Source organism: Lepidochelys olivacea (assembly GCF_965140295.1).
Source record: "Lepidochelys olivacea isolate rLepOli2 genome assembly, chromosome: 9".
NCBI lineage: Eukaryota > Metazoa > Chordata > Testudines > Cheloniidae > Lepidochelys > Lepidochelys olivacea.
In genome coordinates this window covers 33,646,865-33,671,014 of record NC_140419.1, presented here as the reverse complement: position 1 = coordinate 33,671,014, position 24,150 = coordinate 33,646,865, and the positions used below count along the sequence as shown (strand labels likewise).

The following is a 24,150-nucleotide window of genomic DNA, read 5'->3' as shown; positions in this document are numbered from 1 at the left end:
GCTCGGGGTAGCTTACCCACAACTTCTAGATTACTGACTATCATTATGAGGAGAAACAATTACAGAAAGGGGGGAAAAAAATCTCATTTTTTATGCAATCCAGAAACTACTTATTTCTTGCCTATATAATCACATGCAGTTTTTCCACCTGATCCAGCAATCTTTGCTCACAGAGAAGTCCCACTGAAATCAATGAGTGTGAATAAAGGCTCTAGGATTGGGCTCTTAGACATAATTAAACATTGTGAGTGGTTTACATTTATTTCTTCGTGTTTCCAGCCTTTTCCCAATAGCCAATTTCAAGGCTTCCCATACCTTTACTTCATTTTTCATTTCATTGACATTTGATATCTCACCTTAAAAATCCTCATGCTGCAAGCTTCAGTTCTATAATACAGCTGTAAATATAAACCAACCCATATGGAACTCAGTGTGTATTTTGAGTGCTTACCCTGCAATTTCTGATTATCCAAATGGAATGTGTAGATTCCTATCATTATTCTAAACAGATAGAACATCTGCTCAATGTGTATTACATACTGAAAAGAAAAAAGGAAGTAATTTTAAACTATGTATCCGAGGCTGTGTAAGAAGTATTAAAAGATTTATAAAATATGGAACTGGTTGGTACAAACCAGGAATACAGAGGCATTTATAACTGGTTCCAACACTGCGACAAATGCCATGTGCACAAGGATTCAGAGCACAGAAGTCAATCAGCTGAGAACAGGTAGGTCCCGTGAATCCAGGACTACAACTGCAGGAGTAGGCAAGTCTGTCTGCGTAACAGGTCCCATTGTTCTGGCAGAGAGATGAAGCACAGGGGTCTACTTTCTCTTCACAAGAAGATCCTAAAAATCCTAGGTGGAAAGAGATGATTTTCATAAATAAAACTTCTTTACACATAAGCTATTTAAAAAAAAACTTGCAGTAATTGACAGTTACACAATTTAGTATTTCTAATTGACTTTGTGGAAGAGTTACAGAAACACATATGAATGCACAAAAATATTAATTCTGGCAGCTGACATGTTTGTGACATTATTGAAACTCAGTGCATAAGGAGTGTAACTGCTTTGATGTGGCAGGATTTCAAAGATATTTGCAAAATCTTACATCAAGTATCATTTATCTCAAACAATTATAAAGGTATACTGGTTGGTTTAATTTAGAGAAAGTGAGAAAAATCAGACATCGTGTAAGCAGGTATAATTCCCATTAATATCTTGGAGCCAAATTCACCCCCAAGTCATAAATGGTGATGTATGTGTTATAATAGGGTAACTTGCATTCAGGATACATGCAAAATAAATGTAACTTAGCCCTGGTCTACACTAGGGGTGGGATCGATCTAAATTACGCAACTTCAGCTACATGAATAACGTAGCTGAAGTTGACGTACTTAGATCGACTTACCGTAGTGTCTTCACTGCGGTGAGTTGACTGCTGCCGCTCTCCTGTCGACTCCGCCTGCGCCTCTCATGGCGCTGCAGTACAGGAGTCGACAGGAGAGCACTCGAGGTCGATTTATCACATCTAGACTAGACACGATAAATCGATCCCCGCTGGATTGATTGCCGCCTGCCGATCCGGTGGGTAGTGAAGACATACCCTTATTTACATTCTGAGTTGTGAAAGGAAGCATGCAGTAGTGTCATCCTTAAACATTGAAAAATCGAAAGATTTCTAAAAAGAATTAATTTGGGGTTGGGGTTTTTTTGCCTTTAGGCACTCAGGCTCTAAGTAAAGCATATAATATTGTAAGAATTGTAATAAAATGAAGAGAGTTGGTAACATAGAGATGGTGGAGCAGTAACAGTAGCAAACACTCTGCGAGGGATACTACTTGCTAGACCAAAAATACTGAATTCAATACCTGTATTGTGGCATCTCTTGCTATTTATTATTGATCTTGGAAGTATTATTGTTCAGAACAATATCATTTTACACTTCAGGTGGTTGTATTTTATTAGTAATACATTCCCATTAATCCTGACAAGATGTGTTACTTCCAGGCATTTTTACAAAGTTTTTCTTTTCTTCCTTCCAGAATTAATCATTATTCAGACACAAAAGTGCATTAAATAGCCATTTTATTTTACTTTAGTTTTATCACTGCAATAATAGACAGCATCTGAGAAAGATTTTTCTATAGATTTTAAAAGCACAACAACTCTACAAAACAAGCAATGGATGAAATTATATTTTCAAGTGCAACAATAGAGAAACAAGCATACAATGGTATATTCAAATCATACTATTTGTTCTTTATCAGTGGATTTCTTAATGGTAAGAGGCAGTAAGGTCTAGTGGACTGGGCTAGAAGTCAGGAATTGCTTAATTGTGGTCCATGCTCTGACATGGACTTGATGTAAGATATTGTGCAAAGGCCAAATCTATCAAAAGTAGCTTCTAGTTTTGTAGGAGTCGATTTTTGTGCGGCCATATTTTAACACTTAGGACCTGATTCTCAGAGGTTCTGATCACCTACAACTCCTATTTAAGTCAGTGTTGCTGGCAGTATAGCTATAATATACTGCATACGTGTATACGTATATGTGCATTTATAAGCTAAATTCTGCTTTCAGCTATTGCAGCGTCAACACTGAATATTGTCACTGATTTAAGAAGAATTACATGACTTACACCATGGTAACGGAGATCAGAACAAGGTCCATAGATTTCGAGAAAACATGTAAAACGAGTAAATGACTATAGGTGTAAGCAAGAGGAGAATCAGACCCACAGTACTGCTACTAAGACACCTTAATTCTACTGCGTAAGACACCCGTTAACCTATGGCAGTGTGGCCTCTGGATAGGACACAGGACTGGGAGTTGGGAAACTAGGAATCTGTTCTTTGTCCTGCCACTGAGCTGCTCTGTAACTTTAGAGAATTCATTTCATTCTTAGGAAAAACACATGATCCATCATGCTTGGGTTTGGACAGGTTTCTGCTGGAAGCAATTTCCAGTGCTCAGAGCCCAAGATTGCCCTGCCACCAGCTCCCATGAGACCCACCTTCCCATCAACACAGAGCACAGCAAGCTTAACTGAAAGAATAAAAAGGAAGGCCCATATACATATCTGCTAGAGAGATGAATCAAAATTCATTACATGTTCCCTGCCAGAGCAGGGTAAAAGTGTTTTTTAAACTTACACAGACATAAACTTTCAAGTTAACTAAAAAAGGAATCAGAATACAAATAAACAATGTAAAGTAACTGTTCAAACTTCAGTATATTAAATACACTTGGACTACCAGTAAAAAAATCTGAGAAGGCAGGTGAAAAACTATATTTTTTTCACAGTAGCAGCCGTGTTAGTCTGTATCCGCAAAAAGAAAAGGAGTCCTTGTGGCACCTTAGAGACTAACAAATTTCTTTGTGTGAGCATAAGCTTTCGTGAGCTACAGCTCACTTCATCATGCATCCAATGAAGTGAGCTGTAGTTCACGAAAGCTGATGCTCATACAAAGAAATTTGTTAGTCTCTAAGGTGCCACAAGTACTCCTTTTATTTATTTTTTAAATCTCCTGGTTTTTAAGCCAGTCTCATGAGTTTTGAATGGTTTGAACTGGTTATACTGCATGTGCTTAAGAATTCTGCTAAACGAGGAATGGATTTGCGTATGCTAAGCATGTTAAGTATTTAAGAGCTTTGTGTTTTCCATGGCTGGTCTGCTTTAGGGGTAGTGTGGAGCTACCCACCCCAATGGAAGCTCCAAGAAACATGCTTTCTAGCGATCGTGGATACACAGATGAACTTAGAATGATGAATCATCGCTTTATGCCCAGACAGCTGCTCCTCAAGCACAGGGATTGTGACTTCTCTGCGAGCTTGTTCTTCCCCCCATATTCACATAAGGATCAGAGACAAATATGTATGCCAAAAGGCTTGGTCTGTGAGAACAAAGGAAGAAATGAATTCCAGAGCTGAGGGCCCTCTGCAGAGAACACCTGGCCATCAGTCCAATAACATTTAAAATCTAGGGACTAACAAGCTTGAGCCCAGCAGCTGATCTCAAATATCCTGATGAGTCATTGGGAGAGGTAGTTTCTCAAGCAGTAAGCACATAAAATATAGTACCTGATGTTTTATAGATCAAAGTCAACTCCTTGAAATGTGCTAAGTGAATGGGAAGCCAGAGCAGTCCCTTACAACTAGATGATATCTGCTCCCTGCAGTGTTGACGCTGCATTAGCTGAAAGCAGAATTTAGCTTATAAATGCACATATACGTATACACGTATGCAGTATATTATAGCTATACTGCCAGCAACACTGAGTTAAATAGGAGTTGTAGGTGATCAGAACCTCTGAGAATCGGGTCCTAAGTGTTCAAATATGGCCACACAAAAATCGACGCCTACAAAACTAGAAGCTACTTTTGATAGATTTGGCCTTTTGCACAATATCTTCCATCAAGTCTTATGTTTGAGTTAAATATATGCAAATACTAGAACCAAGTATAATTACACTGCTAAATTGAAGGTGTGACTTTTCAGTGCTTCTGATTGTATATTTAAGTCAATACTTACCAATAAAATAAAAAAATAATGAAAAGGTTAATAGAGGTGCACGGATCAAGAACGGCATAAAAATGGTGAAAAATGGGTTTTTCACCTTTACATTTATTTTGCAGATAAATATCATCTGAAATTTTCATCAGCTAAATTGCAAAAAGGAAGCCCTAATAACACATGATTAAAATGGGGAAATGACTGGGGATTTATGATATCAGAATGCAGAATTTACCAAAGGCAAATAAATAAAACAGGAAGCAAGAAGGGATGGCAACATCAGTTAAAAATTCTATTGCTCAAAAGATATGATAAAAATATTTTTGCTGACATAGCCATTTGGCTAGAAGTCAAAGACAACAGAAATAGTCAGAGACGTGATATTCCTTAGACATTTCTATATACCACAGCAAGAGAAGGTAGATCAGGAAATATTTTCAGAGACGAGAGCTCTGAAAGAAAGCTAGAATTCTGATCATGAGAGCATTTTAATTACTTGGCTACTGAGTGGATAACAGTCATGCAAAAACTAAGAAAGGTAAATGTTTTCAGAGGTAGTGCAAGATTTTGTGAACAACCAACTTGGCTGGAGATTATGTTAGAACTAATCCTAGGAAATGTGTCAAATGTGATAAATGAAGTTAGTGAACACTGAGGACCAGAAATTACAAAATCTTTAGATTTGAAATATGTGGATAAGCAATAAAAGTAGTAAGATAAATATTTTTGATTTTTCTTGTACAAAGCCTTTTTATGAGGAAATACAAAATGCTCTATGGAATTTTCATTAGAATTTTATATAAAAGAGATGCCTATTATAGGGAAATGAGAAATAATTAGGAAATAGTAGTAAGACTTTAATTGACATTCATCCCAGCCAAGTCTAAACACACAAAAGGGCAAGAGAGACCAAATGGGCAAAAGCATAAAAGAGATAGGCAAGCAAAAAGAAGGTAGCTTTTAAAATTAAGAACAATATGGAAGGACGCAAGGTAAAACGATAATTACATTAGCAAAAAATTTAATGAAAACTAAGTTACAGTAATAGTTTAAATTAACAATAAAGTATTTTTCAAATATATTCACAGCCTCTTTTATATTGTTAAGAACAGTGTGTTCTGTAATCACCAGATACTTTGGGTACCACACGTACACAATAGGTGTATTCCCCATGTTCATAGTATCAAGGTGATAAATGGACCTTGATTGGACTATTGTGCAAGTGTATAGAAGTAACAATCAACTTTGTTAGACGTATTAGAGAAAACCCATCTTGCCTGGGTATGGAAAACAAATCCAGAAAAGGTGAACACCACCACACCTGGACTGTTCCTAGTCTATTGTCAAAGTTTTCTAGTCAATAACTCTGCTAGTCAATTAAAATTCATGGACCTAGTGTGCATTTTATTGGCTGGTAGAGCAAGTCAACTCATCCCAATCACAACTTAACACCTTCTGTTTGCTGTCAAGCTTTAATTTCCTCTCATTGTACCACTAACTCCACATCAACAGTATTCTTAAATTTCACAGAATCATAGAAACGTAAGAATGGAAGGGACCTCGAACAGGCATCTAAGTCTAGTCCCCTGCATTGAGGCAGGACTAAGTATTATCTAGCCCTGAGGTTCTCAACCTTTTTCTTTCTGAGGCTCCCCCGACATGCTATAAACACGCCACGACCCACAACTGGTTTTTTGCATAGAAAAGCCAGGGCCAGCATTAGGGAGCAGCAAGCAGGGCAATTGCCCAGGGCCTCACATCACAGGGGGCCCCACAAAGCTAAGTTGCTCAGGCTTCGGCTTCAGCGACAGGTGGCAGGCTCAGGGCCCCGGGCTTTAGCCTCACATAGCAGGGCTTCGGTTTTCTGCCCTGGGCCCCAGTGAATCTAACACTGACCCTGCTTGACAGACCCCCTGAAACCTCCGACCCCTGTTTGAGAACCACTGATCTAGACCATTCCTGACAGGCATTTGTCTAACCTGTTATTAAAAACTTATGACGACAGAGATTCCACGGCCTCCCTAGGTAATTTGTTACAGGACTTAACTACCCTTACAGTAAGGAAGTTTTTTTTAACATCTAACCTAAATTTACTTTGCTGCAATTTAAGCCCTTTACTTGTTCTGTCCTCAGTGGTTAAGGAGAACAATTTGTCACTCTCCTCTTTAACAATCTTGTACATACCTTTGAAAACTATTATTCACCCCCCACACCTCCCGTCTTCCCTTCTCCAGACTAAACTAACCTAGTTTTTCCAATCTTTCCTTGTATATCATGTTTTCTAGACCTTTCAACATTTTTGATGCCCTCCTCTGGTCTTTCTCCAATTTGACCACATCTTTCCCAAAGTATGGTGCCCAGAACTGGACACAATACTCCAGTTGAGGCCTTCTCAGTGCTGAATAGAGTGGAAGAATTACTTCTCATGTCTTGCTTAAAATGCTCCAGCTAATACATCCTAGAATAATGTTTCTTTTTTTTGTAACAGAATTACATTGTTGACTCATATTTAGTTTGTGATCTACTATAACCCCGATCCTGCTCTGTGGTACCCCTCCCTAGCCAGTTACTCCCCATTTTGTATTTGAGAATTTATTATTCCTTCCAGAGAAGGACTTTGCATTTGTCCTAATTGAATTTCATCCTATTTAATTCAGACCATTTCTCCAGTTTGTCAAGATCGTTTTGAATTCAAACCCTACCATGAGGCTTGAAATATGATGATCAAAGTGACATTTCACACAAACGGAACACATTGAAAGAGAAAAATAAATGTCCCTCTCCCAGTCACTGAACATGCATCTATATTAGCACTGGAGGGGATTTCTTGGGCCGTCTAATCCAGTCCTTACACAAGTGCAAAAATTTCTTCATTCTACTTCTCTGAATGTAAAATCCAATTGTGCCCTGAAAACAAGTTGCCTCAACAAACTGCACAAAGTAGATTATTTCCCAACTTATTTTGTATATATGTCGGAGCTAAAATATAATGTTAAGCAGAAAATCATGGGATCTTCAAGCCTGATTCTCTAGTTTATTAACCATTCTTTAAGGACTCTAAAACTATTAAAGATTATCTAATGAATATAAAGAACTACTTCTATTTAATCCGTTCACTTTCCACTGCCTAAGAAGCTCACCTTTCATACTTTTCGCGACTGATTTCTAAAACACAGGTCTCATTTGTAGAACATAAATGAACCATGTTGAAATTATTCCTCATTATTTCCTTCCATCTCTTCTTCTGCCATCCATTGCATGCTCTTCTCTTTTTTCCTTTTGTAATGTGGTTATATTTTCCATCTCTCCTGTTCTGTTCATTTTCTATCACATACTACCTCCCAATTCTCCAGTACTTTAGTTTTTAAATGTGTACTAACCACTGGCCTGCCTTCCTCCTACTGTGCTGAATTAGCACTTCAGAAAGAAAGGCCTCCTCTCAACATGCAACTACAATTAGGCACAGTGGGAGAAAGGTAGCAGAGCAAGAGCCCAAGCCTATGCTTGAAGCTGATCATATTTTTTAGAAATGAAACATGTCAGGGTATTCTAAAAATAGCAGATCTGCAACTTCCAAGCAGGTATTCTTTGGCTTATTTACAAAAAAAATTTCCTCCTCAGTCTCCCTGCTCCCTAAAAATCTCCAAATAAAAGCTCACAAACTGTATTTGAGTGAGAAAGATAAAAATATGGTCTCAAATGGAATAAGAAAAAACATGGCTATGTATCTGGCCAGAGCAGTCAATACTGTATTTTATAATGTGGCATCTACAAGCTCAGCCCTTATTCTTCCCCTCAAAAACCTGAAATTCCTGTTATTGTTAGTATAGGTATATTGCATTTCCTTGCCATGTTGGACAATATCATAGCTAACGTGCTTGGTTGATACTCTATCCCAGTACAAGTGCCCATGCCTTTGCAGAAGGGACCAGATGCGACCTCTGCAGCAGCATTCTCCCTTCCTTGTGGTGGGGACAAAATTAGGAAAGATGGATACTCAACAGCAACATTACTGAAGCAGCAGCAGTTCAGCTGAGGGAAGGGGACCAGCATAGCCACATACAGGGGCAACCATACATAAAGAACATCACCTAATTCTGCAAGTTTGGAGGTGTTTTGCCCAGAGAATACATTATGTAAAAAGGATTAGGAGGCTAGATGTGTAGTCCCAGAAACCTCTCTTCACTAGAGAGGATGGCTCTAGAGAACACAGAGGGTGAATACAGTGCAGTTTTTTGCCTGCTTAATGGGGTCCCCTTCCAATGTTTTTTCTGCTTGAAGGGGCAATCTAGCTCTGCACACTGATTGATTCTAAAGACAACATGGTGCAGTATAATGCAATTAAACAGCAACAGTTTTTTGGATAAAGGGGAAATGTTTGTGCTCCAATCTATAATCCAGGGGTGGCCAAACTTACTGACCCTCTGAGATATGACAATCTTCAGAAGTTCGAGAGATGGATCGCACCTGCCGGGGCTCAGGACTTCAGCCTTGCAGGAGGCACCTGCTAGGGCTCAGGGCTACAGCCCTGTTCCTGCTGAAGCCCCAAGCCTTGGCAGGTGCTTCCGGTGGGGCTGAAGCTCCAAAACCCCCCATCCCTGCTAGCCAGAGGAGATGCGTGAGGGGTGCACATGTAGTCACATGTCCAGCTCCCTCACGATTTTTGCTATGGTTTGCTGGCCCTGCTCGGTTACATGGTGCTGCCGGGCCCCTTTCCTGCACAGCAGCTGCTGGAGCTGGCAAGCTGGGAGCTGCGGCCATGGGGAGAGCCAGCAGCAAATAGCTGGGAGCTGCAGGGAGAGCCACTGCTTTTGCTTCTGCCTCTCCCTGCAAAGCTAAAGTAGTGCCCCCTCTCTGCAGCTCCTAGCTGTTTGCAGCTGCCTCTCCACAAGGAGCTAACACATGGGAGCTGCAGGGAGGGGGCACTGAGGGGTAAGCACGGGGGGGGGTGCATGCCTGGTAGGGCACGACTCAAACTGTTGGGGGGGCAAACCTTTAAATTGTGCCCCCCCCCCGAGCCACAACAGACACCAGTCAGCTCTGGCAGAAACCCCTAGCCCCACCATCCCGCTGCAAGGCAGAAGCCCCGAGCTCCACACCACCAACCTGGTAGGTGGAGAATGTGGGGGAGATCATGGGTGACTCCATGAGCTGCACTTTAACTGTGAAAGAGCCGATGTGGCTCACGAGCTGCGGTTTGACCACTCATGCTGTAATCCGTAGCAGCAAGTACACCTCTACCCCGATATAACGTGACCTGATAGAACATGAATTCGGATATAACGCAGTAAAGCAGTGCTCTGGGTGGGCAGGGCTGCGCGCTCCGGTGGATCAAAGTAAGTTTGATATAATGCGGTTTCACCTATAAAGTGGTAAGATTTTTTGGCTCCCGAGGACAGTGTTATATTGGGGTAGAGGTGTATAACAAATAGAGTAAACACACAATCAAAGTAGAAGATCCTCACCCAATTCCATCCTGATTCTATATAACAGCTGCAAGTTGTAAGTTATTCAGAAACATTAATAAAAATGATGTAATATATAGTGTGGTTTATTTTTAAGGGAGGTCAACGTGCTGTGCTGTGCTGTACTTATTGTATTAGACATGCAGTAGAAATCTGTCTGATACTAATTACATTCGCTAAAATTACAGTAAGAAAATATTTGATGTAAATATTTGTTTTTGCTCCTATAGAAAAAGTGAATCGTTGTTTATTCTAATTCTTTATTAGGAAAATAAATGCTAATATATTTTGATACTAAAATGAAACAACAGAAACTTACTAGTGCATTAGATCTGAAGCATGAGAATAGGAATGGTGTTTCTGTTCATTTCAGCTCAACTCACTCTGCCTTTGAGATTGTGTACACGTTCTCTATGGTAATATATGCATATTCTTTATATAATCATAAAGTAATGTTTCCCATGGTCATTTAAATCTGGATGCTAGCCTGGACCAACCCAAATCCCAGTGCACAAATCCCTTGCTATAAAAGTTTTATCTGTATACCTCAGCATATCACAGAGTCTCTGATGAACCATAAAAATTACTTTTGAAAAAGTCAACACACAAGTCACTCGTCCACAAATTGGGGCCTTTAACAGAAAGCATCTCTTTCCTAAAGGCTCCAAACCTTAAAACTTTGCAATATTTCCTATTATTTAGTCATCTTAAATCCACAAACATGCTACAAAAGAAATGAGCTAATGGGGAAGCTTTAACAGGCTTCAACACCATTTGTGCCAAGATCTTTGGCACATGAAATGTCAGGGCTGCTGGGGACAGGACTTATGTTCATGTGCTCTCTGAACTGACTTCCTGGTTTGTGGGTGTCAATCTTGGTACAAAAAGGACTTTAAATGCATTTAGAGCTCTAATAATCTTTCACATCGGGTCTGACAGATCATTGCACCCTTCAAGACAACCTGGAGGATGACCAGGAAGGACTTGACAAAGTCACTGCACACACACTGCCACACAGCTAATTGGTCAGTGATGTGTAGCCGCCTCGAGTCCTTTTCGATGTCTCGCCAAATGAGGTGGTGGCTCAGTACCAAAGACTTCAGTGCTGAGATGCCTAGGGCATCATGGACTAGGTGTACCACTCAGTGTCCTGCCTTGGTGGTAAAGCTACACTGTTGGATTCCGAGAAAATGTGGGTCTGCACCAATGCAAGCAGTGCCAACAACAGCAGAGGTACCCATGCCCAAAGGCAACTCAGATTTATGTTTCAAGTAACTCTCCTTCAAAGCACCCTAGGCTGGCATCTTGCCAGATATATGGGGGTTTCTTTGTGGGCAGAGGTCCCTTCAGAAGGGAGAAGAGTGATTCTCTGAAACACTTGAGTGCCTTGGGTGACATATGAAATTAGATCTGACATCCCCATACAGAAATGATCCAGAAAATGTGAATATCCATTAATGATGTTCATGCAGCACAGACACTCCTCGAAGCTGCTACAAAACAGAAAGACTGGAGCTGAATAGGAGCAAAGGCTTCATCAGAGACGCAAAGCAAGAAGGTGAGATAACAAAGCAAAAAATGCCACAGAAAATTGCATCCAAGTGCCAAGAAGAAAAACAGCAAAGCACTGAGCAAAAATGGCAAAGAGCTAAAAACTATATCAAAGAACTTCATACTCAAAATAAAACACAGGCCATGGTATGAAAGTTGTTTCAAGATTTTTGGCAGCTGGAGAATGGTTGTCAATGATGTTCCTGGGCTAGTGGCAGAGAAAGAGCTGCAGAAATAATAATTACGATGAAAAGAAGCAGACCTGACTGTAGGATCAGGTGGACGCAGCACAAAGATATCCAAACCCACTGAGGTTGAAAGGAGTAAGTTCAGCTGGAGAGGCACAGGTTCCTGCAGGTATTTTTGGGACATTGCAAGGGCAACAGTTAAGCTCAAGGGGGGTCAGCACAAAACATGTGTGATGTAAGTGGTTCCACACACCATTGTTCCACCTCCTTGTGTTGGGGTGTGGCATTGCAGGTACTCCCTGCTTCAGTTTACAAAGTGTGACAGCTAATCCCAAATAGGGCGGTGTGCCGTAAACTCAGCATACCATCTTTAAACGGTTAAATAATCTGGTTGTCCGTGCCTTTAAACAAACAAATGTCAAAGGCAGATGCTTCACTGCAGCACTTTTAAGCCCAGGACCCAAACTGCCCTTGGAGTGCTGGGTTAGCACAGAAGAGCTCCTCCTCTGTCCCAGTTTCACCCAGCAGACCACTCAGAGTAAGCAGGCAAGCCTTCTTAACTGGCCTGCTGTCTTCCTATTGGCCTGTGTCACCTCCAGGAGGACTAAATCTCATTGGTGGCCTGGCCCAAGTGGATTTTCCTTAAGCAGGGGATGTCAGGGTGATGATGCCTTCAGCAAGGGGCTGAGACAGAGTGATAGCCCCCACCACATAGGTGGATAGTGGCTCTGATCCCTTCTCACTACTGCTGCCACGAGGGGACAAAACTTTTAAGAGCTTTGGGGAGTATCACCCGATCTGTGCTAAGGAACTGATCCAGGACTGCTAATTGGTTAGTATTAGCATGTATTTAATTATATTATACACACGAATGAATGTCATCTTCAAAACTGCAAAAATTATCTAACCAATACGTATTTTTCTTAATTACTGTTCTTACTGATAAGATTTTCTTTTAGCCAATTATATAAGATACTTGAACAAATTTCATTAGGAAGTCAAGCTACATTTGGCTAAGTCCCAACATCTTATGATTGTCTCATTGAATTCTGGTACTATTTATACAACAAACAATTTTCAAAATTCTTCTAAAATGCAAGGTTAAGACTGCTGACATAATGTCAATTCAACGCAGCCGTTAAGTGGGTCACTCATTAGAGCAACTATCTCCAGAGAAAGAGAAAAGCCAGTCTGAAGCAATTACAAATAACCCTTCGTTGTTAAGCAGGTTCATATTTCTTCAAGAGAAATGGTTATTAATTATCAACAAACTTCTACCTAAAAGTAAACTCAACTGTATAAAAGATAGTATTGGAAGAATAAAAAACAACTATAGGTGAATTGGGAGAGGAAATATGATTAGCTCTGGACAACAACCTTAACTATTGTTTCGTTTTGATGACTAATAGAACACTTTGTAACTGGAAGCTTTCACTACTAAGAATGTATGCAACCAGCCATTGCAGCTAGCATGATGTTATAAAAAGGATATGCTTTCAACGTCACAATGTCCTCATTACATAGAGTTAACATTTACAGTGTTTACTGATGAAAATTATTTCAAGGCTTTCATATAGTGAGAGATAAACCAGTTCAAATAAAAACAGAATGGATCAAATCTTTTCAGGGTTTGAAAATGTTCAGTTAATTAAAAAAGTATACTCCTATAAACTTTCTATTTTATCTAGGAACAGAAGCAGATATATAAAAATAACATGAGAGGGTGGCTTTTCTTTTGATTTTTCTGAACAAGGCAAAAATCAGGAACAACTGTACATTCTTATGTCCTTTTCTCACAAGAGCTCTAGCCTGATTTCCAGATAGGAGAGATTAAAAGAACATGGAGAATTCTTTTGTTCAGCATATACACTGAAACTTAATGTGGTTTGAAACATCATTAATAATGGTAATGCAAAGATTTCTAAACTGGAATTCTATCCACCTAAATTGATGTCTTGTCAGGTAGAGCTTCCAATATATGTTCATTTAACTAAAAAGTTACATCATCAAACTATATCCCATATAACATCAACTTTGTTAATGCTGATAAGAGGTATGATTTAAAATAAGAAGTTGTTTCTATTTACCTTCTGGACATTGACAACTGAATCCACCGATACTGGAAAAGCAGGTACCTCCATTTCTGCATGGCTCTTGGCTGCAGTGATCAATCTCTGACTGACATAGTTCTCCAGTGTAACCTATATCATAATTCAAATGTTTTAGAAAGTGAAGAAAAATTGAAGTTTTATTACCAAATTTGCCATTATATCATTTAAATAGCAGTAAGTGAGTTTCCTTGAATAATATTACCCAGAGATGAGAAATAGTATTCATGACAATCTCTCAATATTCAAATTTTCATTAAAACATTCAATTAATAAGAACCTCGGTTCCAGCAACATAAATCAAAATTCAAATACAGTGATACTATCAAATTGTATTTTACCAACAGCAATATTCTAACTGCATTAGTGTGTATGGGGTTGTGCAACCACAAAGAACTTCAAATGAATTTCAATTTTATTTTTAATCTGAACACAAAAAACCTCCAGGGAGACTTTAAACAAGACTTTAAAGTCATTCTGAATTATTTGTGTATGCTGAATGACTGTCATTTGTTCCCACTTCTGAGCCTCAGAGAGGATTGTTTATTTGAAGTGAGAAATGTGGAGACACGATCACCCCAGTTGTAAATTCTGCCAAAAACAAGCTCCTCAAAGGTCTCAAGCGACAGATTGCAAGTGCAGTGTGGGGCACATCTACACAGTGAGGCAATGCACATTATAACGGTGTGATTTCTAAAACCAATAAAGTATTGCACATTAATTGGTCTGTGTAGACCCTGCTGGTACGCACTAAAAGTTCCCTAGTGAGCTTTAACCTAGTGTTGTTTGAAATAGTATTACATTAATGCGCATTAGGGAACTTTTAGAATGCACCGGCAGGGTCTCTGCCATAAATATAAAGGGAAGGGTAACCACCTTTCTGTACACAGTGCTATAAAATCCCTCCTGGCCAGAAGCAAAACCCTTTCACCTGTAAAGGGTTAAGAAGCTAAGACAACCTCGCTGGCACCTGACCCAAAATGACCAATGAGAGGACAAGATACTTTTAAATCTCGAGGTGGGAGAACAAAGGGTCTGTCTGTCTGTGTGATGCTTTTGCCGGGAACAGATCAGGAATGCAGCCTCACAACCCCTGTTAGTTAGTAAGTCATCTAGCTAGAAAATGAGTTAGATTTCCTTTTGTTTAATGGCTAGTAAAATAAGCTGTGCTGAATGAAATGTATATTCCTGTTTTTGTGTCTTTTTGTAACTTAAGGTTTTGCCTAGAGGGATTCTCTATGTTTTGAATCTGATTACCCTGTAAGGTATTTACCATCCTGATTTTACAGAGGTGATTCTTTTACCTTTTCTTTAATTAAAATTCTTCTTTTAAGAACCTGATTGCTTTTTCATTGTTCTTAAGATCCAAGGGTTTGGGTCTGTGTTCACCTGTACAAATTGGTGAGGATTCTTATAAAGCCTTCCCCAGAAAAGGGGGTGTAGGGCTTGGAGGGATATTTTGGGGGAAGACATCTCCAAGTGGGCTCTTTCCCTGGTCTTTGTGTAAGACGATTGGTGGTGGCAGCCTAGGGTTCAAGGACAAGGGAAAGTTTGTACCTTGGGGAAGTTTTAACCTAAGCTGATAAGAATAAGCTTAGGGGGTCTTTCATGCAGGTCCCCACATCTGTACCCTAGAGTTCAGAGTGGGGAAGGAACCTTGACAGTCTCCATGGGCCAATTAATGCAGAACACATTAGTGCATGTTACCCCATGGTGTAGATATACCCATAATGTCAATTGATTGTTAACTTGCTTTTTCCCATATGCTTGAAGACATTATAGTAGGTTCAGAATAAGGACCAAACATGGAAATAACAATCTAAGTAATGAAATACTCCAAACTCAAATCCTATCACAAGTACCACACATTTTTCATTCGATGTTTAAAATGATTTCTTTTGTTTCTACTAATTCTCTAGGGATTTGTGTGTAAAGAGAAAAGTACTGCATGTTACACACCTGATTGTTACCAAATATGATAGTGAAATACTTAATTGATGGTAAAAAAGAAAAAAAGAGAAAAAGGAATGTTTATCACCATATATTATCCTTGTCAAAGTCTACAATTCCCAGTTATGTCAAATGGAATTGCGTGTATAGATCTAGGGCAATATGTGGTCTTCAGTTTACCATAGACTAGTGGGAGGAAGTGTAGTCTAATGTCTCGAGCATAAGACTGTGAATCAGGAGACTGACTTCTAATCCCCCTTCTATCACTGACTTGGTGTTTTGACACTGGGCAAGTCACTTAAGGGGTCTGTGTGTCAGTTTCTCCATCTGTAAAATGCTTGCCCATATCTGTAAACTGACATGAGATCTACAGTTAACAATGATTAATCCTGAGCACTTTTCATCATATGAGAATAAATACATATAAATATAATAAAATATATTTAAATACTTGAGGTACCAATGGGTCTAAACCAGAACAGCATAGCTAAAGTTCCCTGAACTCTAGGTATGTGGATATAGAACCAAATGTGTATTTCACCTTCTACACAGGCATTTCTCTATTACTGGGAAAAACCAAACCATTATATGTTAAGACTCTAGAGAATTTCAAATCCAGATCTGGATTACAACTTTGTTTATTGGGCCTATCCAGAGCACAAAATGTGAATATCAATGAACTTTGGAGAAGTTCAGATCTGAATCTGTTTCCAGATACGAGCTTCATGATTTGGGCCGCACTCAAATTTGAGAGTTACATTAGCATTAAGTAGTACAGTCTTATCAAATACAATACACTTTCTTTTCTTTTTTTCCTATCAAACGTTTCAAGATTTTTTAAAAAATATATATACTCAATCAGAAATCTAATTCTTGAACACAGTCATAGCCTGAATCCCCCACGGGGGGTTCTCCATCATCTCTCTTTATAATTATGTTTCTAGGCACAGGTACTAATACCATGCTGTGTAATTTTGGAACTAGCATCAGGAATTCTAATAGGGCAGAAGGCACTAGACCTGCTTGGACTGTTTTCCTCATGCAGAATAGATATTCCTTAATTATTGATTGGATCATTTTTTATATAAAGTGTTTAACATTTAAAAGCCTACTGGGCAGACTTACACTTAAAATTACATCAACAGGCTTGAATAGGTGTAAATCAGCATTGAATTTGGCCCCAAAGGTGTATAACTGCTAGAATTTTATACCAGGTAAGATTTCTAAGATTTTCCTCTTCTCTGTGTTTTCTTTGAATTTTCACATGGTATCATGAGCAAAATTCTGTTCCTCTGTTCTCCAGCATGAATCCAGAATAACTCTCTTGTATCTCCATTAACACCATAACTGGCACCTAGGTTCAACAAAAAAACTAAGGAATCTCCCATAGGTGGTTCGTCTAGGTCAGGGCTAGGTTACACAGCAGAGCAATGAGAGGAAGCTTGTGCTGTCAACTGTTTGTTACCATGCCCGTACTGTGGATGAACAGTAGATTTCAGTATTTACAACTGACAATGGTGATGAGCACTTAATGAACATAACACTTACAAAAAGACAACAAGCACAAGGAACCACAGAACACTGTTGGCCAAGTAATTTTCTTTTGATATATATATTCCAGTGTTTCAAGTTCTCTCTCACATTCATAGGATTATTTTTCTGAAGCATAGTGCAATAGTGAATATGCTTACTTCATTTTCAGTTATGGCCATCTTCAGAAGTGTAAGTTTGTGAAAATAAAAATTACATTGGAATTCACTGTGTGATTGGAAAAACTTTAGTCAAATGAGGGACATGTAATTGCATGGCTCTGCAACTTGCTAAAAGAATCAGCTGGATTTGCTGAGACTGTCATAACAACCTGGAACAAATCACACCATAAAGATGACATTTTATTGTCAGCTTTATGAAAACAAATATATTCCCTCTAATTAACAAGTACATTGCATGTATTCTTCTACTGAAAGAAAATATTCTTTTGGTCTTTAACAGCCAATACTGAGTGCTGCAAATTAACAGTTTCCTAAATGAGTCATACTACAAAAAAGCAGCTTGTCAGTCAGATACATTTTAAAAATCTTTGTTCCTGTACATTTTGTGCTGTTACAAATCTCTGTAACATTTTCTTGTAGCAAGGTTATGGCAACATGGTACGTCACAGATACTATGGGTCCTGAAAGCTTTCAAAAATGAGGAGTTTATAGTATATTCTATTTTTAGTTTCCACTTCCTCTACTAGCTTCAAATATGCAGTGAAGGGAATCTGTTAGAATCTTTTCTCAAAGAAATAACATGAAGACCACCAGTTTCCACTTTTCATTTCTTGATATACTGACATATGTTCTAGTAGAAAATCTAGTGAACATTAGATGAAGCAAGCAGTGATAGTCATTCCAATTACTACAAAAACAGTAGATTTCAAAAAACAAAAGCAGAAATTTACAAGGAGAAAAAAAACCTCCGAAAAAGCCAAACCCAACACATTTTAACAAATGTCTGAAGAAACAGGGCCTAAATTCTTCAATGGCACAAATGAGTCCTACTCCAGTGGCTTCAATGAAGTTGAACCCACTTACCCCATAACTGAATTTTCCCCAAAGAGAACGTGTGAGCCTAAGAATGTAAGTCCAAGACAAGAATCAGAGTGAAATGAAAAATCTTTGAAAACATGAATGGATAATAACAACAACAAGGCAGGGTAAGAAAAATTAAGTAAGACTGAATTGTCATATTTATGGGCCCCGCCTCAGTACTAATGAAATCAATGGCAATGTTCCCACTAACTTAGCTCTCTCTTTTTCATATATTTATTTTTAGGGAGTCAGGGAAGAGTGGTGATCAGCCAGAGAAAGAATCTATGATATCTGGCTACCTTTATAAAAAAAAATCAGTTTCTAAACTTCTTGTTTTGTCTGGGATCAGAAATATCACAAGTAGTATAAAACACACATAATTTGTGAGATTACTGAAACATAACCCAACTAAAGCCAGGATATAATAGAAATCTCATATAGAAACTTTCTTGTGAGCTTCACTATTCAATATATCAGGCAAAAGATTTAGATTAAGGTTAGAGCATTACATTTCAATGGGAAGTTTGACTGAGTGAGTGGATGATATGATCAGGCCCAATTTCAGGCAAGTTTTGGGTAAATATATGAATTTTTGGCTATTTCTACAAGCCCAGCCACAGCTAGAGGATGAATGCACAAACCACTACTCAAACAAGTAGCTCCACTGAAGGACTTGGCTCAAGGTTTGCACATCGCTAAAATGTGGGGGGATCCATGAAGCAGAATTTGGATATTTGTTTTTGCCTTATATATAGTTAATTTTTGAGAATTACTACTAATTGCCATTTACAAAATAAGTTCACATAAAGATAATTTAGTCTAATATTACATTTTAAAGAGGAATTTAAATAGGTATTTATATGCTTATGCCTATACAGTATATAAAAATACATTTTCAAGTGTCTTCTCCAAGTTACGGACAATTTTATGGTCAATGAATTCTGAATACATTGTATCCACTCACTATGACTTAACTGTAGGGATTTTTCAGGTCACTCAATTTATCTAGTTCAGTTCCAGTCTAATCTTTCTCTTCTAAACTGTCCTTTGCCGTTAATAGAATTTAAAGCATTACGTAACTATATTTACATATCTTACTCGTAAAAGAGACAGCTGGATCCATCTGTATATTTATGAAATATAATAGAGAAGAATGTGTTTGTATAGGGAGGTCATATCTCATTTCCAGCATGGTTTAAGTATAAATTCAAGTCATTAAATGAAGCCCATATGCAAATTAGTTTGGGGCTGCACATACAAAATAGTTAAACTAAGCAAAGGGAGAGAGAGAGACTGGAAATTCAGAGTCATAAAAAGCAGCATATTTAGATGATGGGTGGGGATGCAAGATAGCTACCTTAAGTCATCTTTGTATACTGCAATTTCTGGGTTGGTACCCTAGCATAAGTTAGAGCAGCTAGAAGGTTGCTCTAGCTTGAACTGGCTGCCAACAGCCCATGTTGACAGTACAAGAGCCTGGGATTAGTGGGGCATACGGATGCCCAGCTCATTTCCCCTACTTTAATTACATAAGAACCGTCATACTAGGTCAGACTAAAGGTCCACCTGGCCCAGTATTCTGTCTCCGACGGTGGCCAATGCCAGGTGCTTCAGAGGGAATGAACAGAACAGATTGCAGGGTGGAGAGTGATGTACATGCTGCTATACCTGCATTGCACCCTGATAGATCCCCTTACACTGAGACAATTCTTCCAAGGCCAACAGTGCTGGCTGTAAGGCCACTTTGAATAATCTATTACTCCTGGTTCAATTTATTGATTATTCCATCTGACTTTCATCACAAGGTTTCAACTATCTTCAGAACTAACTGTTAACTTCTATATTATGCACAGTTCCAGGGCTTGATTCTGCAAGCACTATATGTGTGGAACTTCCATTGACTACAAAAGGAATTTCATGATTAGAGGATTTACAGAATATGTTCCATAGTATTAAAAATTCCAACGGATGATCCTTCTGGGCTAAATTCTACACTTAGATACTTCTATGCCACAACACTGACTTCAAAATTTAGCATACATTTTATAAAACTAGCCACTTTTAACCACTTCTGTCAAGGTTCCTTCCCCACTCTGAACTCTAGGGTACAGATGTGGGGACCTGCATGAAAAACCCCCTAAGCTTATTTTGACCAGCTTAGGTTAAAACTTCCCCAAGGTACAAACGATTTTACCTTTTGTCCCTGGACTTTTTTGCTGCCACCACCAAGCGTCTAACAAATATAACAGGGAAAGAGCCCGATGGAAACGTCTTTCTCCCCAAAATCCCCCCCAAGCCCCACACCCCCTTTCCTGGGGAAGGCTTGATAAAAATCCTCACCAATTTGCTTAGGTGAACACAGATCCAAACCCTTGGATCTTAAGAAAAATGAAAAAGCAATCAGGTTCTTAAAAGAAGAATTTTAATTAAAGAAAAGGTAAAAGAATCACCTCTGAAAAATCAGGATGGTAAATACCTTACAGGGTAATCAGATTCAAAACATAGAGAATCCCTCTAGGCTAAACCTTAAGTTACAAAAAGACACAAAAACAGGAATATACATTTCATTCAGCACAACTTATTTTATCAGCCATTTTAACAATACAGAATCTAACACATATCTAACTAGATTGCTTACTGACTTTTTACAGGAGTTCTGACCTGCACTCCTGCTGGTCCCGGCAAAAGCAACACAGACAGAGAGAACCCTTTGCCCCCCCCCCACCACCATCTAGCTTTGAAAGTATCTTGTCTCTCATTGGTCATTTTGGTCAGGTGCCAGCGAGGTTGTCTTAGCTTCTTAACCCTTTACAGGTGAAAGGGTTTTTCCTCTGGCCAGGAGGGATTTTAAAGGTGTTTACCCTTCCCTTTATATTTATGACAACTTCTAATACTAATCTCTCCTTCCCCTCTGTTATCTCTTCCTTTTTCAGACAATTCCACTTTCATTCTTCTCAGTATTAGGTGCTCTAAAAAATAATTTGATATATCAACAGCCAATAGATCATTCCTATTTCCTATACTAGAGTTGGAAATGTGAGGTAAAATGTTCATAAGAAATGAAAATAAACTACTGAATGTTGCTGTTAATTTTATTCCAGTCTGCTTTTTATTTAAAACTAATCAAAATAATTTTGGAAAATGCCTATTGAAGTGGTTTGTCTAAGAACTATGCAATGAACTTTAGTGCCTTTGAAATGTCAGACATGAAGGCACTACATATTCAATCATGCCAATTCTGTAAAAAGGATTTTCCACCAGCACAGAACAGTAATTACATGAAGTTACCCTCTGGCATTCAACTATAACCATCATATTTAGTTTAATTTTAATTCTAATTAAGATGCCAATATTCATTTGATCAAGTGTTAAAAAACAAATGCTCATAAAGCAATTCCGAAGCAACTTAAAACACATACACTTGACCATTAGCCAAACAATGAATTACTCAGTTAAGCTTTTTGCATTTTATAACATTTTTGCAAAATTTTATTTTAAATTAATTGTGTGAACAATCCATCAGCTGCACGGTTTGTATAGAAATATTTTCTATTTGACTAGTCTGAGCGGAAAAACACCACTTAAAGTTAGTTACTCAGAAGAGAACAATTTCAAGTGTGTACCAAAAAGCAAACAACATGACAGTTTTAGGCAGTAAAGTCTAAGCAAACTCTTCCTGTTGTATGTAATTCTTATAACTGTGAGTACTCTCATTGACTGGGACAATGCTCGCAATAGCAAGACCTACATCTAGTGGTCTCTGTAGCAGTAGCCCCTATGTTCTTGTATCATCTTCCCCCTTGCTTCTCTTCCTCTCTCTAAAGGGAGAGCACTGTAGAAAGCACTGTATTGCAAAAGATATGCACAGAATATTAAAACAGAAATATATTATTCAAAGCACCATGTAAAACATACCAGTAGGGCAAGTGCAGGTGAAATTTTTCCCATCGTGTTTTTGTCTTACATCAGTGCAGGTTCCATTGTTCTGACAAGGCCTGCTTTGACAGGCATTAAATTCTTCACAGAAAGCACCGATATATTGATCTTCACAGTCGCAGTAAAACATTACCTATGAACAAACACATTGTGTCCATTACTAGGAGACTTCCAAGCTTATTTCTGAGTTGTTAACTTCATTGAGCAAGGTTTAAAAAACACATCATTGTAAAAAATACATCTCTGAAAAGTTACCCCTTAAAACAATGATCCTACACCCCTTACTCAGGCAAAACTTGTAACAATGTTAGTGGGAATTTCAATGGAGTAATGAGATCAGAATGCTGGGATCTGAAACTGGGATCAGAACCCTGATATGCAAGCTAGTTATATATAATAGTAATATATAAGCCACTGTAAAATTTTCTTCTGTAGTGTTCCAGTTAACTGCAAGTGTTATTAATTAATGCCCTAAGACACACTAGTAAAGTACCAGTAAGTAATAAGAAGCTCTACTGAACATAATCAACATCGAGGTAATGGGCGATGCACCCATGTATATAAGGGGCAGAGGAAGGGGGGCCCACAGTCCTGCCTCAGCAGTTTTGTGTAAAACCTGGGACAGATTCCCTAGGGAAAGTCTCCTCTTCAATTCTGCCAAAGTCCCAGACAGAAATCTGAAAGCATTCTTCTTCCTAAGGCTTCTACTACATCTTCCAAATCTTAATTTATAACAAAAAAGTGCAAAGGACACTATATTTTAAAGCTTTAGAAATTCATACTTTTAAACATACATAATACAATATGACATAATTGTTATTAGTTATAAAAATATTTTTGAAAGAAGAATCTATGGAACATTAAGATTAGTAGCAGATGAACTAAGGAGAAGGAAATAGAGATATGCTCGGGTTTTTTTAAGTTGTCTTTGCCTTAGATACATGAACAGCTGTGTCCTACAAAGAAAAAATCATATTAATAATGTGTGGATTTAAAACATTGCAAAACTCTGTACTCAACAGAAATCAATAACATTTAGATCTTCTTTAAAAAGTTAGTACACAGGCTTGAATTTGCACATAGATCAACACTGAATATCTCCAAAACCTGGAATTATTTGTATTTTATTGGGACTGCCAAAAGCCTCTTCTGAGGGAGTGGTCTGCACATACTTTTACATCCTTCAAAATCTGCAGATCACTAGAACTGAATATGCTCCATGTGAGTGATGGCAAATCTCCAAATACGGCTCTAGTTTGAACAAAAGCAGAGTGATTTGGCCAAAACCACAATTTATGTTACTTCCATATGATACAGTAATTTAAAATGCAAGTTATGCATACACACCGGTATGTAGTCAGCAGAAATCTATCTACCATTTTTGGCAAATCCATCACCTGATCCTTGTCATAAAATCATAGAACTGGAAGGGACTTTGAGAGGTCTTCTAGTCCAGTCCTCTGCACTCAAGGCAGGACTAAGGATTATCTAGACCAGTAGTTCTCAAACTTTTGTACTGGTGATCCCTTTAACATAGGAAGCCTCTGAGTGCGACCCCCCTTATAAATTAAAAACACTCCTTCTATATTTAACACAATTATAAATGTTGGAGGCAAAGCGGGGTTTGAGGTGGAGACCGACAGCTCGCGACACCCCCACGTAATACCCTCACGACCCCCGGAAGGGTTCCGACCCCCAGTTTGAGAACCCCTGATTGAGACCATCCCTGATGGGTGTTTGTCTAACCTGCTCTTAAAAATCTCCAATGACAGAGATTCCACAACCTCCCTGGGAAATTTATTTCAGTGCTTAACCACCCTAACAGCTAGGAAGTTTTTTATAATGTACAACCTAAACT

The 24,150-nt window shown here is 38.5% G+C and overlaps 1 protein-coding gene across 1 annotated transcript in view; it reads right to left on the bottom strand.

The window, feature by feature from the left end:
* DNER (delta/notch like EGF repeat containing) overlaps positions 1-24,150 on the bottom strand; it is a 279,726-nt gene that overhangs the window by 47,387 nt on the left and 208,189 nt on the right. Inside the window, exons 6-8 of the mRNA XM_084639188.1 lie at positions 22,272-22,425; positions 13,813-13,926; positions 636-860 (exon numbers count right to left, since the gene is read on the bottom strand). Coding sequence (XP_084495314.1) covers positions 636-860; positions 13,813-13,926; positions 22,272-22,425 — 493 coding nt within the window. The remainder of the gene's footprint in view (positions 1-635; positions 861-13,812; positions 13,927-22,271; positions 22,426-24,150) is intronic.